Genomic DNA, 16,353 nt, shown 5'->3' with positions numbered 1-16,353 from the left:
GGGATAAGCCTGTCATTCCAAGTATTATAAGTGTTAAAGAACTATAGCACGTGATCAGAATCAAGGGGTCCAAGATGTTTAATACTATAAATAGGAGCTAGTGATTCACGGGGTCCTAAAGTCCTGTCAAGTATCTGTTCTATAATATCATTATCTTTTTTGTGATTATTCTAAGTAAAAATGTAACCAGAGAAACCAAAATCGTTAGGACCGCACAAGTTATTCACCCTTTTTTTCTCGGTGTACCAAAATCCAAATAAGACAAAACAGTCTTCACCACCGTGATGATACATCTCAAACAAATTGGTACCTTATAAGGAATGTAACCGAGTGGTGCATCAGTTTTTCTAAAAATCTTTGAATTTGTAATAGCTCATTCATTGACAATTCGTAAATAACAGCCAATAGTTAAACGAACGTTCATTGGCCTTCCAAATTAACATTGCTTTTTCACACCGCAAAAAGTTTTACCAACTCCACAACCAAAATTTACTAAATAAGTGAATGAATTAGCTTTCAACGCCGTCATTATATATGGTGGGATAAACGTCCACAAATTAAGAATCCCATCCTAATACAACTCATAAACATATAGAGTTCCAAGTTTTCGAGAAACAAAGAGATTAGTACAATGGGGTTCTTCTGCAAATACTTGATCTTATCATTGATGATTAGCTTCGTCGTGCTTAACAGCAATGTCGCTGAAGCTGCTGAAGAAGCCCCTGCGAAGAAGTATATTAATCTCCCACGATTTACTCAATGCGAAGGTCCCGATTGCCCCAGGAAACCTCCGATGCTCGCAAACGAGTATAGACGTGGTTGCCACAAGTCTCAAAGATGCCGGCACTGATTAAAATAGTTAATCGACATTTTATCGCACACGATGATTTTTGAAATACTGTATTCATATTAATCTAAAGAAAGAATAGCCGATCAAAAATAAATACCAAGTATGATTATAACCTGTCCATCGGCATTGGACCTATATATACGTTATGCTATTTCTTAATTTTCTTAGCAATTAAAGTAACAATTTTTTGATAAGAAATAAAGGTATATTCCCATTCTTGTTAGTCCATTTACTTGCTTGCCAATTCTAGGTGATTTGTGAGAATAGTCATGCATTTTTACTGACACATTTAATAGAATTTGCGAACTTATATTCAATGCAAAATGATAACAGATCACGTATGATGTGTGTCGAAGAGACCCAATGCCACCGAACACCGACGACGTCTAGTCTAACTGTCAACCAAAATGACACAATAATGTCATAATCAAAACCAGCAAGAAAATATACATAATTTGTTGTATTTTTGCAGTATTTTATAATGTGCATGGCCCTTAGAAGGTGTCATTAAGTACTGTTAGCCAGTCGTTATATGAAGGTTAGGTTCATGTCCTTCTCAATGCTCTCACTGCACCTAGTTTTATATTATCCCTATGATTTTATCCTGGGGGAATAGCATCCTTGTCGACGAGTTTGCACAAAAACAAACATGTTTACACAGTGGTTACGGCAATATCTCTGTGTAACAACGCAAAATCATTATCGGACTCCAAAATTTCCCCACAACTTTTTTAATTAAAAATGACTTTCATATGGGATCCATCATTTTGAGACAGAACTTCAGGTGGGATCTGCAACGTTACCACACCGTTCTCAAAGCAAGTTACAGATTGAAAACTTCTGGTGCAAAAGTAGTTCCACTAGAGTGCCGGCCAAATGTGGAGAAATCAAATAACTAGTTGGGTCTCCTCGGAGGACTTATTGTTAAGAATGACGGGTTAGATCATATACAATGGCAACGTTTGTAACAAGATTGGAAACGCCCATTCAACTTCTCAATTTGACTACTTTAATCTTCTTTCTTGTCGTGTGGATAAATTAATAGTCTATATAATCCTTTTGCCATTGACTTCATATACCGTTTTTATGATCGATAATTTCTTTGTTTTTCTCAACCCTTAATCATCTTCTTTCTCATTGCCAGAAATGATGGTGTTTAAACCAGAACTGCACATACAAGCAATCCGGTTCTTTTTTTTTGTTAAGGAAATTCCACATGTTGTACTTCTATGCTTTCTGCAAATACTGAATCGTACCATGTTAATGTCATGTCAACTGATCGAACAGTGTTTTTGTCTATTGACTTTACTACTGTTCGAGGAAATTCAATCTCAAGAAACGGATTTACCAACGTCGGAAATTCAAGACACGGAAACATTATGGCCGTGGGCAGCCCCGATTCCGACGTACAGGAACCGGATTAATACGTACATGTTAGAGCCATTAAAGGAGAAGCTCCCTGTAATAAAATTCGGTGAGTCTCGCGAGAAATCAATGTCATCTAACGATGAAATTGTTGCTTGCACTGTTTGCTTAAAACACTTGCAAATAATGGATGAAATTAGAGAGTTGCCAAATTGTTGTCATGTGTTTCACAAAGAGTGTCTGGATATGTGGATTGATCAATATCATTTCACATGTCCTTTGTGTAGAGCTAAACTAGATTCTGCTCAAGGTCACTTGGGTTACGACGAAGATGATCCTTGGAGCGCGGAGAGGTTGCAGTTGTTATACGGCGGGGATGACAATCCATAACCCAAATTTCATTCCTTGTAAAATTCGGCACATCATGTATGTCAACATTGACATTTTCTCATTTTTCTGGTGTATGTCAGTTCATAAAGACCTTAATAAATTCAAAACTGTTGAGTGCTAAAGAGATTGCTAATGAGCTCGATTGTCAGCTCAACAAATAGTGCCCAAGATTTTGCTTGATGAGGTTAGTGATTGTTATTAATTTTGCTACCAATATGTGGCCACCAGGTTGCCGACTATTCCTGCAAGAGAAGCAGAGTCCATAAAAACGCATGTCAGGCATCAATCTTTTAAGAAATTCAGGTGGAGGTGGCTGGCAATGCGAAAAAACTGGTTTGAGGTTGTGGACCTAGTGGTCCTATAGCTGGGTTGATTCAGGTACCAGAAAAGACTGGAAGGTAATAAGTGGTGCACGGAAGCATACAGCCTAATAGTGAGTTAAGACTGACAGTTTGGTGAAGCTCAAAGGGGACCATCTGGGAGGGCACTCACCTCACAAAACTAGGGGGCCTTCAAATAATGTTTTTGGTGAGAAAAAAAAAGAATATCTTGAATACAAAAGGATATGATTGCAAGTTGCACCTACTGTCCATGCAAGAATTCAAATCCTGACAATAATTTAAAGACCTTTTTTTAAAGACATGACATGACAAAGTACTATTAGCAGTTCTAGTCGCTAAGAAGAAGCACAGTGAGAGAGATAAAGAGATGCAGAAACAGTTTTTCTAGTGGAAGACACTACTAATCAAAGACGATCATAATGATGATGCCTGGAACTTTCAGGCTAAGTTTGCATAGCCTAGCAACAATTATAGTCGCCATTTTTGTTGTGGTTGCTGTTTATAAGATTGGCGAAAGTAAACGGCCATTCTTTGAAGGTGTCAGTACAATGAGAAGAACCAAGACGAAGAGTTACAATAAGACGACATTGCCGTTAAGTTGTGATCTTTTTTCAGGTAAATGGGTTTACGATAATTCGACAAATCCTTTGTATTCTTGGAAGGAGTGCTCATTCTTGCTTGATGCGTTTGCCTGTGAGAAGTTTGGAAGAAAGGATTTAAGCTATCAGAAATGGAGATGGCAACCCAACCAGTGTGACTTACCAAGGTTATTACAGTTCTTTATAACTAATTTTCTTGATGTTTTGCTTTGATTCAACTAACTTTGAGTTAAGCTAGGTTCAATGCCACAGCATTCCTAGAGAAATTGAGAGGCAAAAGGATGGTCTATGTTGGAGATTCAATCAACACAAATCAGTTCTTTTCTATGGTTTGTATGGTGGAATCCGTAATTCCATCAACACTCAAATCTATACACAACAATGGATCTCTTGTCACCTTTAAAGCCATTGTAAGTTCTATAAAGACTAGATTGCACCAAGAAAATATATATGCACTGTGGATTTTTTTTTTTATCTATGGTTGACAACAAATATGTGTAGGAATTCAATGCAACCATTGAGTTTTACTGGGCACCATTGATGCTCGAATCAAATTCGGATAATCCGGTGTTCCATCGAGTTCCACATCGAATAGTTAGAGCTGGAGCTATTGAAAAACACGCGATTCATTGGTCTGATGCTGATATACTTGTCTTTGATTCCTACCTTTGGTGGAGAGTACCAGAGCTGCAAGTCTTGTAAGTTTCACAAACCAACATTTAGCTAAAAGCATTGGATTTCTTGGGCAATTTGCAAAAATGGACTACTAATGTCCTTCACTGAGCTAATGAAAAAAATCATGTTTGGGAACAGATATGGATCCTTTGAAAAACCAAATGAAGGAGTTTACAAAGATTTAGGAATGGTGGGTAACTTTGAAATGGCTATGAAAACATGGTCCGATTGGATTGAAAATCATATCAACCGTACAAGGACACAATTGTTTTTCAACAGCATGGCACCAACACATTACTGGTACCATTGCTAGTCCTCTACTCAACTCTTAATTAACTGTAAGTTCAAATTTATGATCTCTCAATCATCAAAATGTTGCAGGGCAGGTGAATGGGGAACGAACAGAGAGGGAAATTGTTACAACGAAACAGAACCGATATTTCAAGAACATTACTGGGGTCTAGGGACAAATCCAGACATTTTGAAAGCTATGGAGAGTACAGTTAATGAATTGAAAGTTAGAGGCGTTGATGTGAAAATACTGAATATTACGCAGCTATCAGAATACAGAAAAGAAGCACATACTTCTATTTACAAAAGAATGTGGGATACTTTAGCTCCAGAACAAATAGCAAACCCTGCTAGTTATGCTGATTGCATGCATTGGTGCCTCCCTGGAGTCCCTGATACTTGGAATGAGCTCCTTTATGCTTACATACTGCCCTGATGAGTATGTAAGCTGTCTATCTTTGTGAAAGGTTCGATAACTGCTTGGGACTCTGGAGCTTGCCAGAACTTTTGGAAGACTGAAGGGTGCACGTCCATCTTTGCGGTAATCAGAGAGCTGGGTGATGTTGAGAACAGAAACTTTTGAGCTCGGCCTGGATAGAATTGTGTCCACCATTAGCATTGTGAGTAAATTTGAACCGATTCTCCAGTAAGTTTCCATGCTTATGGGTGTCCTCTGCTGGTAACAGTTGCCTTCTGTCACTGGTTCCCACTCTCAGCACATGAATTACATGCTCAGGTAAGCAGTGCATATTTATTAGCCAAAAACAATTGTACATGTAGAAATGTAAAACTAGATGATGAAAATATACAAAGTTAACCCACCAATTGTTTTAGACACGCTCGAAATATACTTTAGCAATGTATGAAGCCGGTTGTGATGATCCCGTTAAGTATTTGCCAATCGTTGATGTCTGCAAAGGTAATAGTTGCAAATGTGTGTTTGCAGCCATAATGTAGTATCCCGTACTCCCATTTCATTTCAGAACCATACACTTAGCAGCCGTACTGGATATTCGGATTACCACCAAAATCCGCTAAGATATTATAAGAAGTTGCAAAACCTACTTGGCTTTTCTTTTTTGAAAAAAAAGAAGCATACTTTTGATGCTTTTTGTGGTACCTGCTGATTTGTTAGACCCAACTAGATGTTATTGCCGACGCTATTTACTGTAGAAGTCATTGTGCACTCATGCTGGTGATAGAATAGGTACACTGAATGAATGTTGCTTTTTGTTGTACTGCTTGCATGTATGATTGAACGGGGTGTGTAGGATGAGTTAGATAGAGAGTGTTATTGCAATGTCTTCATGCTGCAAAGAACATGTGGTTTTATTTCCATTCATGGCACAAGGTCATCTAATCCCGTACTTAATACGCCATACCAAAGCTTCAAAAATCACTACTTCCAACTTCAGCAGCATCAATCTTACTGTTCTCATGTTCTGATCATAATCTACCACCAAATTCTGAATACACTGATGTACTACCCTACCCAATCATAACCAACCTTCTTGAATCATTACATTCTCTTAAACCCCATTTTCACAAGTTCATCTCAGAACCTTTGGTTCCTCCTCTTTGTATTATTTCTGATATTTTCATGGGATGGACTGTTGATATTGCTCAAGAGCTTGGGGTTTTTCACTCTGTTTTGTTACTGGTGGTGCTTATGGTATGGGAATTTTCTGTTCCATTTGGGTAAATCAACCTCAGATTAAGAATGATTCTAAGGAAATTTTGATTCCTGATTTTCCTAATAGTTTGAAGATGCAGAGATCTCAAATATCCAATCTTCACCTCCAACTAGCTGGTAATGACTCATGGTCTGGGTTTCATAAAACAGAGCTTCCCCAGACATTTAAATCTACTTCAGCCTTTTTCAAGTCATTGTGGATGGCCAATTTCAATTTTGGAGAGTTTGAGCAAGCTATAATCGTTCCTTCATAGCTTACAACTCTGCCTCAATATTCCCCATAGCTTAAAATATGCTTTTGCAAGCCCTACAGCAAACCTACCACAATCAGCTTCAATTCCTGCACAAAGACCCCCTTTGCAGCCACATAAACATCAAGTTCCAGTTAACTTGGACGATGTCCTTGGATAGAAAGACTGCACTCTGGAAAATTATATGCATCTTGCCACTTCTTAGCAGAGTAAAAGCAGAGATTGGAATTGCGTATTCACCCATTTGTTTCTATGCATGTGTGATCAGACTTTGCAGGATAACAATAGCTAATTCATTAAAATTCAACTCCTGGACTTCAAATACATTTTTTTTTTTTTTCATTTCTTGATTTCTTGTAAAAATTCAAAATCCAAATAAAGATTGGTAGATTATATCTAGCATGACAAAGAAACTTTTACATTTAGGAAGAACCAAAAGAGAAAAAATAAAACAAATAACATTTCAGGTTCAAGCAGAAACCTAAAGTTATTCAGAACCCTCAGAAAAACAAAAGAAAATATAAAACTTAATTTGCTTCAATAAGAGCAGCAGAAGTAAAGTGGGGTGTGAATTGAAAATTTAGGTTTCAAAACACGTAGCATTGAAGACTACATTACCTAGTAATATCCATATTAAGATTTTACTTCAATCTAATCCTTGTACTTCATCTCAGACATAAGGAATCCAGGCATGTCGTAGGAAGCTGAAAACTTCTCAACGGCTACTTTGAGGTCTTCGATTTCCTTGTTGTTCACAAGTCCCTTGTTGAAATCCTTCAAGAGCTTTCCATGTTCTTTCTGGATTTTCAGGGTAAGTTGAACGGCCTGGTGAAGGAATTCACCAATCTGCTCAAAGTCCTTCTCCAACAAACCTCTAGAAGTCATGGCCGGTGCTCCTGCAACAGAAAAAAAAATTTAAATCAAGAAGAGGATTACAAGGTAAAACTGCAAATTATTAAGTTCCTAAAATTAAGGAATTCGATATTTTTGTTAGTAGTGATATCTGGTCAAATTAGCCATTAAAGAGAAGAAACAGTATTACTGCTTAACTCTCACGAGACTACGATGGAAAATCAAAATGTTTCCCAAAATATAATTCTTACCAACTCTAACACCTCCAGGGGCCAAAGCACTGCTATCACCAAAGACAGCATTCTTGTTCACAGTGATACTACATAAGTCGCAAAGCTTTTCTACTTTGTTTCCTGCAAATATCATATCCAGGAAAAGAGTGAGTAAACAAAGAATGTTAGGACATAGCTGAAGTTGCTATGCGTACTCATAAATATTAAAAATACTAATATTCATAGAACTCAAGTCGTTTCCAAAGAACTAAAAATGATTATCATTAACAAATTTACCAGTCAAGCCAAGAGGACGAAGGTCCCATAGAACAAGATGGTTCTCAGTCCCGCCAGTGACGAGCTTGTAGCCCTTGCTCATCAGGTAGTTTCCAATGGCCACAGCATTTGCCCTCACTTGCTTAGCATAGGCTTTGAATCCAGGACTCATAGCTTGCTTCAAAGCAACAGCCAAAGCACCAATCTGGTGATTATGTGGACCACCTTGAAGAGCAGGGAAAACAGAGAAGTTGATTTTGTCTTCAAAATCGTATTCAGCATCAGCAGGCTGACCCTTCTTGGCGGGCTTAGTACCCTTCCTGAAGAAAATCATACCAGCCCTAGGTCCCCTCAAACTCTTGTGGGTTGTGGTTGTGACAACATCACAGTATTCAAATGGGTTGGCAGCTTCCTACATAACAAGTCAAAAAAATAAAACTATGAGATCCCCAGGATTCATTAATTCGTTGAACCAAAATGAAAAATTAACGAAGATCCAAAAATAAGGATAACAAATTCACGAAACAGTTTGATGAAACAAGCTAAAACAGTGTACCAGATGTCAACTACTATTATAGCAAACCAATGATAAGATGCTGAAAAAAATACTAGAAACAAAACTATGGGCCCAAATTCAAAGAGGCTAGACCTTGCATTCAAGTAATACTATGTAACCGCCTTATTTTAATTTTGATTTCTTTCTTAGTGAACATCGGTGTGCCTTTTACCAGAAAATATAAAATTAACTGTAGAACAAGTTCATTTACGAATTCCAAATTCTTATGGAAGGCTGAAATCTTTCACTAAGAAATCTGAGATAGCAAACAAACAAACATACTAAAGACAGACCCATTAGATCCCTCCTCCCTTGAACCCGACATTTATCTATCCACTCTACATCAACTCTTTAAACAAAAATTTCAAGTCCCTAATAAAAGTTGAACCAATTATGCAACACAGAACATCAATCTCAGAGAGTGGAACTTGAATAAAAAAATTAAGCAAAAAGGTGACAGTATCATGCATCAAGTAATACTAAAGCTAGAACATAAAACTTTTAAGATCCTTTCAGGGTCACATGCTACACACAAACAAAGATTGCAATCTTCATATATGGAGTACATCAGTATATAATATATACACTAAATCCAACTAAAAAAACAGGATCCAGATCTCAATAATTAAACATGAATATACTAAAGTGACCAAATCAAACCAAGATGTAGATCCAACAACAAACACATATTGAAATCCAAGATCCAGATCACAATTAAATCGAAATAACCAGCAACAATTAAATCACAATTAGATCACAATTAAATCAAAAGGGTCAAATAATTTTACCTGAGCAGCAACAAGACCACTAATGTGAGCCATGTCACAAAGCAAAAGAGCACCACATTTATCAGCAACAGCTCTAAATCTAGCATAATCCCAATCTCTAGGATAAGCACTTCCACCACAAATAATCAATTTAGGTCTGAAATCCAAAGCTTTCTCTTCCAACTTATCATAATCAATATACCCAGTAGTAGAATTCACCTTGTAAGGCAAACTCTCAAAGTAAATTGAAGTAGCAGAAATCTTCTTACCACCAGATGTATAATAACCATGTGTCAAATGACCACCTGATGGTAAATCAAGACCCATAATTCTATCATGTGGATTCAACAAAGCAGTATATGCTGCAAAATTAGCAGGACTACCAGAATAAGGCTGTACATTCACACCCCATTTTGCTGGATCACATCTGAATACTTCTAAAGCTCTTGAACGACATAGATTTTCAATCTCATCGATGAATTCATTACCTCCGTAGTATCTGTTACCGGGAATACCTTCTGAGTATTTGTTTGTTAAAGCACTGCCAAGTGCTTCAATCACAGCAAAAGATGTGAAATTTTCAGAAGCGATTAGTTCGATACCTCTGCATTGTCTTCTCTTTTCTTTTTCGATTAAATCGAAGATATCTGGATCTGCAACGTTTAAGGGTGTGTTACCCCATTCATTGACGGGATCCATTAGAAAGGGTTAGATTGGGAATTTAGAAAGAAGATCAGGAGATTTCTGAGGAAGAAGAAGAGGGGTTCTCTGGTTATTGAGTGAGAGATGCACGGGGGTTATCGGGAGAGGAAATGAAGGTTTTAAAGGATTTTTTCGGTGGTAGAAATGACGATAATGTCCTTTGTGTATATTTTTAGGTAAAACTACTCTGGATGGTCAGTGTAGGGCTGCAGAGTATTATGAGTATATTTGTGGTTGGTAGTCTTGGACATTGAGGAATTTTAGCGGTATTATACTTTCTTAGTTGAATAATAAAAATGATCGGAACATTAACACAACACTTTCTCATTTGCGACGTAGTGTGCTGTTTAAAGGCTGTCTGAGCATTAATATAAAGAAATTTCTGCTCAAACGCAATAAAAAGAAACCTATTATAGGGCTCCAAGAAAAGAGTTTTGAGGGCTCATAATAGCATCTCCAACAGAGGGTGGATTTATTTATTTTTAGTGTCACGTAGGATTTTAGACCCCCATTTGACATAAATCCATCGCCAATAGTAGGGTCCTACAAATTAGGAGGGACCAACTAATAAATACGAAGGTGTTCAAGAAAGTGTTATCTACACTTCCGGTTGCACCTCCACGTCATGTTTTTAACTAATTTTCTTTTAATACTAAGTGTCGAAACCCTCACTGTTAGAGATGGTTTTTTAAATATGAGGTCCTATATTTACTCTATGTGTAGACCACATAAATAAAATGACTAAATAAAAAATCCACATAAGATTTTCTCCACCTTCTCTTGGAGATGCTCTAAGGCTTCAAATATTTTTACAATGAAGATAAGTGGACCTAATTCATAATAAAAATACTAAAATACCCTTAACCTATTAAATATTGAAACCTAAAACTAATTTGTTTTCATTCCTCTCTTTTTAACTCTTCCATTTTCTTCTTCCCCATCACCTTCATCGCCTATTTCTTCGATTAATCATCAGTTCTCAAAATAATTCATTATCGGTTAACACCACTTAGTCCACCCGCAATGACTTTAATAAGATAAAAATTAAAAAACCCATCTTATTTCATTAGTTTTAATGCATGGATAGACGGAATTGATCGAGTTAGGTTTTTGAAAAAATAGTTTCCTACGGTTTGGTTTCCCCACCGTACGCGCTGTCTATGGTTGGGAAACCAAACCGTAGGCACTGTCTACGGTTGGGTTATATTTTGGGTTCAAAAATCCTACGGTTTGAAAAAATCATATTTTCATATCGTAACTTGTACTTACGGTTGGGAAGTATGAATTTTCCCAGCCGTACGTTAGCTTATAATTCATGGAGGGTAATTTAGCCACTACAAAAAATAGTTGGATATAGGATTTTGTTGATTACTATTTCATAACCCGATTTTGTCATCTTATGAGCCCTCAAAATCCAATGTTTAGAGCCCCTATAATAGGTTTCAACAAAAATGTCGTCGTCATGGCGTGCTCCAGAAACTTGTGCATCCACTAGTAATTAGCAAGTGAAGAGATAAATTAGATGATCATCATGGAAACTAATTAAGTGAAGTAGTTTTCTCATTTCCTTAACATAAATTAGATTTCATGACGCGGTTTAAAGTATTAAATGTATATTAGATTTGAAGCAAGAATGATACGGTAGGTGAAGAAATGCATCTTTTTGTCATTTGAATGGAGATACAAGTAACAAGCATATCGAGAATATTCAACTTTTAAGTACACAAAATTATTATACTTGATTGACTGTGTAGAGAAGAAGATACTTGCGGTGAAAGGGTCATCCAGGAAAGTTGGTGTTTTTTTGTTGTTGGTGTCGTCCATGGAGTTGGTCAGTGGTAGGTGAGGCTGTAAAACACCCTGAGTTCAAAGATTCGAATCTCAAGGCCCCTCCAACTTGATACTAGATATCATGGATTTTGATTTTGACTCACTGGCTCTGCATTGCGAGGCTTAAAACCAAATATATTGGCCCAGCCCAGAAATACATAAATTCTTCCCCTGAGGCATTTTTGGATGAATGGGATTTTTAAGCTCTAAATTCGGCGGGCGATCAATTGTGGAACTAGTTTTCACCCGAGCTTTTACTCCACCTTTGGTGCTCTGTCTGGTTTGTGTTTGAGTTTTGGATTTTGGATTAGTTCGGGGATAACAATTTATCCAACATCGTGTTAAGAAATGTCAACATTAACTACTGATCAGCGGTGATCGCTGGTGCATGTGCTTCAACCTGGCCGACACGATCTATTTCCCATAGAGTACTAGGATGGTACACCCAAGGCTTACCTACTTCCACGTAATGCAATATTCTGACTTTCAACTGTCAAGTGACATGAATAATTTGTAGGCACGGTACACGACGGAGTTGATGTATTTGTTAATTTAGTAATGTTTGGTTGAGTGATGTTGCACATACCCGGTCTGGGCACCGTGAGAATCACTGCGTCTCACAGTCTCTGGGACCCACTGAAGCTTGTAGGATGGGCTATGGGTCCCGCTGTGGGTCCCTTATTTTGTCGTGTCTTGTGGTGACATTCACGGGACTCATTCCCCGATGAATGTAGCATTATTGTGCTTGGTTTGGTGGCGATTGCTCGCAGCTGTTTTGCCCATTCTTCATCGATAAGGAATTATGTGAGGATGAGTTTCGAATTCGGGTTACTGGTGTTATTGTCCAAAAGTTTTACCTATACTATAGTGACGTTAGTTTTTCTCCGAGTATGTTCGGTGACTGTTGCATCTACCTTTTATTTTAACATATGAAAGAAATGTTGTTTTCCACCAAAGTCAGCGAAAATCAAATTCGTAAAGTGTCCTTGCACGCGAACAGTTTCAGGTGGGCTTAAAAGCTAAACATGACTTGGGCAAACACACTGGATTACTCCAAGACTCTCCAACAGGAAATGGGTGTCACAACGAATAGAAGCAATGTACATAAATAGAATAGGGCTAACCCAAAGTTGACCCCAGGTTAGCTGTCCCTTTAAGTCATGGTTATAAATATCACAATATGTCAGCCACCGAAAAAAGTTCTTCTACCAAAAGTCCAAACCACAAATATGTCGTGATGGCCCTTAGCCAATTGTTTGTGGGAACTTCTTGTGTGTTTACTCGTACAAGTACACCCATGTGGTTAGTCGAGTTTAAGGCATGACTCCTTACCCGTTAGCTTTTTAGAGGTGTGTTGAAGAAAAATCGTCTAATAAAGATAAAGATATTATGATTGATCGAGCCTATAAGCCTATAAGGGAAAGCTTCTTGCACATATGCAGAAGTTTTATAAGAAGATTGTTGTCAAAGACTCAAACAAACTTCAACATGCATCAACTTATTTATGGATGTAGGTATCAACACTAAGCACTCTAGGTTGTACATGCTACAGTTGTAGACTGTACCGGAACCGAAATCATGAGTAAAGGTTTCTAAGATCCTAAAACAATTAGAATAAGTTTGGAAAGCAGTTGGTTCAGAACCAAACTAATAAGTAACAATTTGGTTCATTAAAAGAAGGGTACCATGTATACTACCAAAAAAAAAAAATCGTTATGGAACCTAACGACTATTCCCTGTGTGAACTTCAATCAAAGATTAAAGCAGACAAGATATCCATGGATAACGTCGAACAGATATTCTTAAATCATAATGATTGATTAACAGACAACCTGCTTAAAATGATGCAGTCCTCAGGTACAATTTCATAAATCGATAGAAATCAGTTTCTGGGTTTCCACCATAGTGACTGAAACAAAAATAAGACTATTCAGGGTTTTGAAACATTTTCATCGAAACAAACAGGTTCAATAGTTGAGAACTCAAGATCAGAAGAAATATTAATTTAACTTTTTAGCTGAAAACATGCTGGACAGAAAAAGAGATAGTTGTCTCTCTTCATTACGCCAAAGACTTTTTCTAGCTAGCTTGGACAAATTTCATAGATTTATTTGAGATTTATGATCTACCAACTTAACGAGGATTAGCCACAAATTTTCTCAATGAATCTCAATTTTTTTGTATATATCTTGGTAATCAGAAAAGTCGAACTTAATCAACAGAAACACGCTTAATCAAAAAGAAAGAAATATAGACACTTTATCATTACAAACATAAAATGTAGTATCCCCTCATCAGGCTCGATATCTTTCTTATCTCAAACAAAGATCATAGGTATTTTGGAGCTTCTAAATCCTCATTTGTGATGAAGACTAACCACAAAGTAACTCAACAAGATGCTTAACATCCATGTTTCTAACGCCAAAATGTGGTTATAGAAAATCTATCATTCAAGATGATTAAGAATAAACCAAAACAAGTAAAGGAACACAAAATTGACACCACACGAGCATATATGTGGTTCATCATGATTACATACGTCTACAGGGTGAATAGTTGTTCTTATTAGGTTTTTGAAGATTATCAAGTTGCTAGGCTAAGATATGAATCTTAAGAGCATTTCTTAGTCTAGTTTCAACTTACTCTCCCACTTAAAGGATGTGGCCACTTTATATAACTTAGACTCAAATATAGATGAAGTGCTCATACAGCTGTGTTACAGTGTGGAACATGTGGATTGTGTTAGAGCACTGCTCGGTCGAATTCGCAAGCGTTGTTATCTCAAGCTTGTTTGTCAAGTTTAGTTTTCAAAACTATAAGTCTTGATTTCTAGTCTACTTATAGAAAAGTCTCGGATTAGGATAGAAAGTGTAGTTGAGCATTAGCCTTCACAGCGTTCATCGATTGAAGACGAAGAACTACTAAGGGGAGCTTGTGGAACTTCATCAAAAAAAGGTTTGTGGAGACTTAAAATCATCTATCACTCAAAAGTCTATTTACTATATCTCCTATTTGAGACAAAAGTCGTATAGCTATATAGACTTCAATTATACACATTTGATATTTCGAGCTAAGTTTAACTCGCTTATATATTTCTCGAAATATGTGTTGGTAAGCTTTCGTTTTTAACCAAGTTTATCTTATATTCTTGACGAAAGTCAAAAGATGATCATGTGAAAATCGCCAGGTAATATCTTACATGATTTGTGTGAGACAATCATTTGATGTAGACTTAGAATGTTTCTTATTGATCATTCGATCACTTAAAAATTGCTTTGAAGCTAATAGTTTGTGTGAGACAGCTATTGTCGTCTTTCAAGAATGTTTCAATGATTGAAATGGGAGTTTAGAACGATTAACCATGATTGGATATAAACATCGTATGCGTACTTGCATATGTGTAGTCCAATACCGGCAATCTAGTATGCATACTCGTATGCGTACTGGTTGGTCAGGTGAAGTCCGGGAGATATAGTATGCATACCCGTTTGCGTACTGGCGAAGTCAATTGAAGTCCGAGAACTTTAGTATGGGTACCCATATGCGCACTATATTCAAATAAGTTCGGATGTGAACGACAGTGTGCGTACCCGTTTGCATACTGGAGAACACAATCCAAGTCTGGCTACTGAGGTATGCATTCCCATTTGCATACTTGACTAGGTTATGTTCTAAAATCGGTTTGTTCATGAACTAATACATTTATATAATAAGGAATGTAATCTTTTGCAAACCGTGGCTATAATGTTCATGAACTGATTCGAGTGAATCAAAATCAATTTTGCGTCAATTGTGTCTTGTATACTTCTATGAGAATATAAAAAATTTAACAACTCTAAAACTAGTTTCATTTGAGTCATTTGAGCTAGTTATGGTTAAGATGAATATGGTTGATACGAAAGTATTCATATGGCTGACTTCGGTTAACTATTGTTGAGCCGACAAGGTGCACACGTTTAGGTACGGTTATTCATATCTAAATGAAGTCACTTTTCATTTTTGTGTAACAAACTAAGTTCGGTCTAACGATTGAAAGATATTAGCTTGAGTCTAATCAGGTTTTCATCTAACGGAAAATATTGAATGCTTTGTTACTAAGGTAGCATTGATTGCAAACCCTGATTTGAAGACTATATAATGGAGAACTCTAGCAACTGGGAAACCTAATACCCACACCTCTTGTGTGATACTAGTTGCGACTAGAGTCGATTCTCCTTTAACCTTAGGTTTTTTCCAAAACCCTGTAGGTTAACGACTTGGAGAATTCATTGGGATTGTGAAGCCATACCCAACTATTTCTCTGTAGTTTCCTGTTCTGATCTTGTTGTTTTCTACCGTGATTGAGTACTACCTTCTCTAATATTGGCTCGAGATTTAATCTCCGATAGGCAAGATAAAAAGTAGTCACAAACATCTTCGTCTCATAATTTGTGATTCCACAATATCTTGTTTCGCTACCATACGATTAAGATTATTGTGAGGTGGTTGATATTTATAGGTTGTTCTTCGGGAATATAAGTCTGGCATATCAATTGGTACATGTTCACCTTGATTTATCAAAATACGGAACAAAACTCATAGGTATATCTATGGGAGACAGATTTATCTATTCAATAGACTTTTCTGTGTGAGACAGATTGGTTTATCAAGTCTTGGACTTTGGTTCGTAGCAACTCTTAGTTGTGGGTGAGATCAGCTAAGGG

General features: G+C 37.0%; 2 protein-coding genes across 2 annotated transcripts; one reads left to right on the top strand and one right to left on the bottom strand.

Annotated features, from left to right (window-relative positions):
• Nucleotides 1-2,631: 2,631 nt before the first annotated feature.
• On the top strand, nucleotides 2,632-5,425 carry LOC113296662 (protein trichome birefringence-like 34). The gene is made up of 5 exons (XM_026544968.1): nucleotides 2,632-3,712; nucleotides 3,784-3,955; nucleotides 4,047-4,243; nucleotides 4,359-4,520; nucleotides 4,602-5,425. The coding sequence occupies exons 1-5, from the start codon at nucleotides 3,366-3,368 to the stop codon at nucleotides 4,945-4,947; spliced, it is 1,224 nt and encodes a 407-aa protein (XP_026400753.1). The 5' UTR covers nucleotides 2,632-3,365; the 3' UTR covers nucleotides 4,948-5,425.
• A 1,346-nt stretch (nucleotides 5,426-6,771) lies between these two features.
• On the bottom strand, nucleotides 6,772-9,916 carry LOC113296660 (serine hydroxymethyltransferase 4-like). The gene is made up of 4 exons (XM_026544966.1): nucleotides 9,140-9,916; nucleotides 7,817-8,207; nucleotides 7,559-7,660; nucleotides 6,772-7,351 (listed from the first exon to the last, which is right to left on the bottom strand). Exons 1-4 carry the CDS (start codon nucleotides 9,815-9,817, stop codon nucleotides 7,107-7,109), a joined length of 1,416 nt encoding a protein of 471 aa, XP_026400751.1. The 5' UTR covers nucleotides 9,818-9,916; the 3' UTR covers nucleotides 6,772-7,106.
• Nucleotides 9,917-16,353: the final 6,437 nt, after the last annotated feature.

Source organism: Papaver somniferum, chromosome 7 (assembly GCF_003573695.1).
Source record: "Papaver somniferum cultivar HN1 chromosome 7, ASM357369v1, whole genome shotgun sequence".
In the NCBI taxonomy this organism is placed as follows: domain Eukaryota; kingdom Viridiplantae; phylum Streptophyta; class Magnoliopsida; order Ranunculales; family Papaveraceae; genus Papaver; species Papaver somniferum.
The sequence above is the reverse complement of the archived record's forward strand: the minus strand, read 5'-3'. Positions and strand labels throughout refer to the sequence as shown.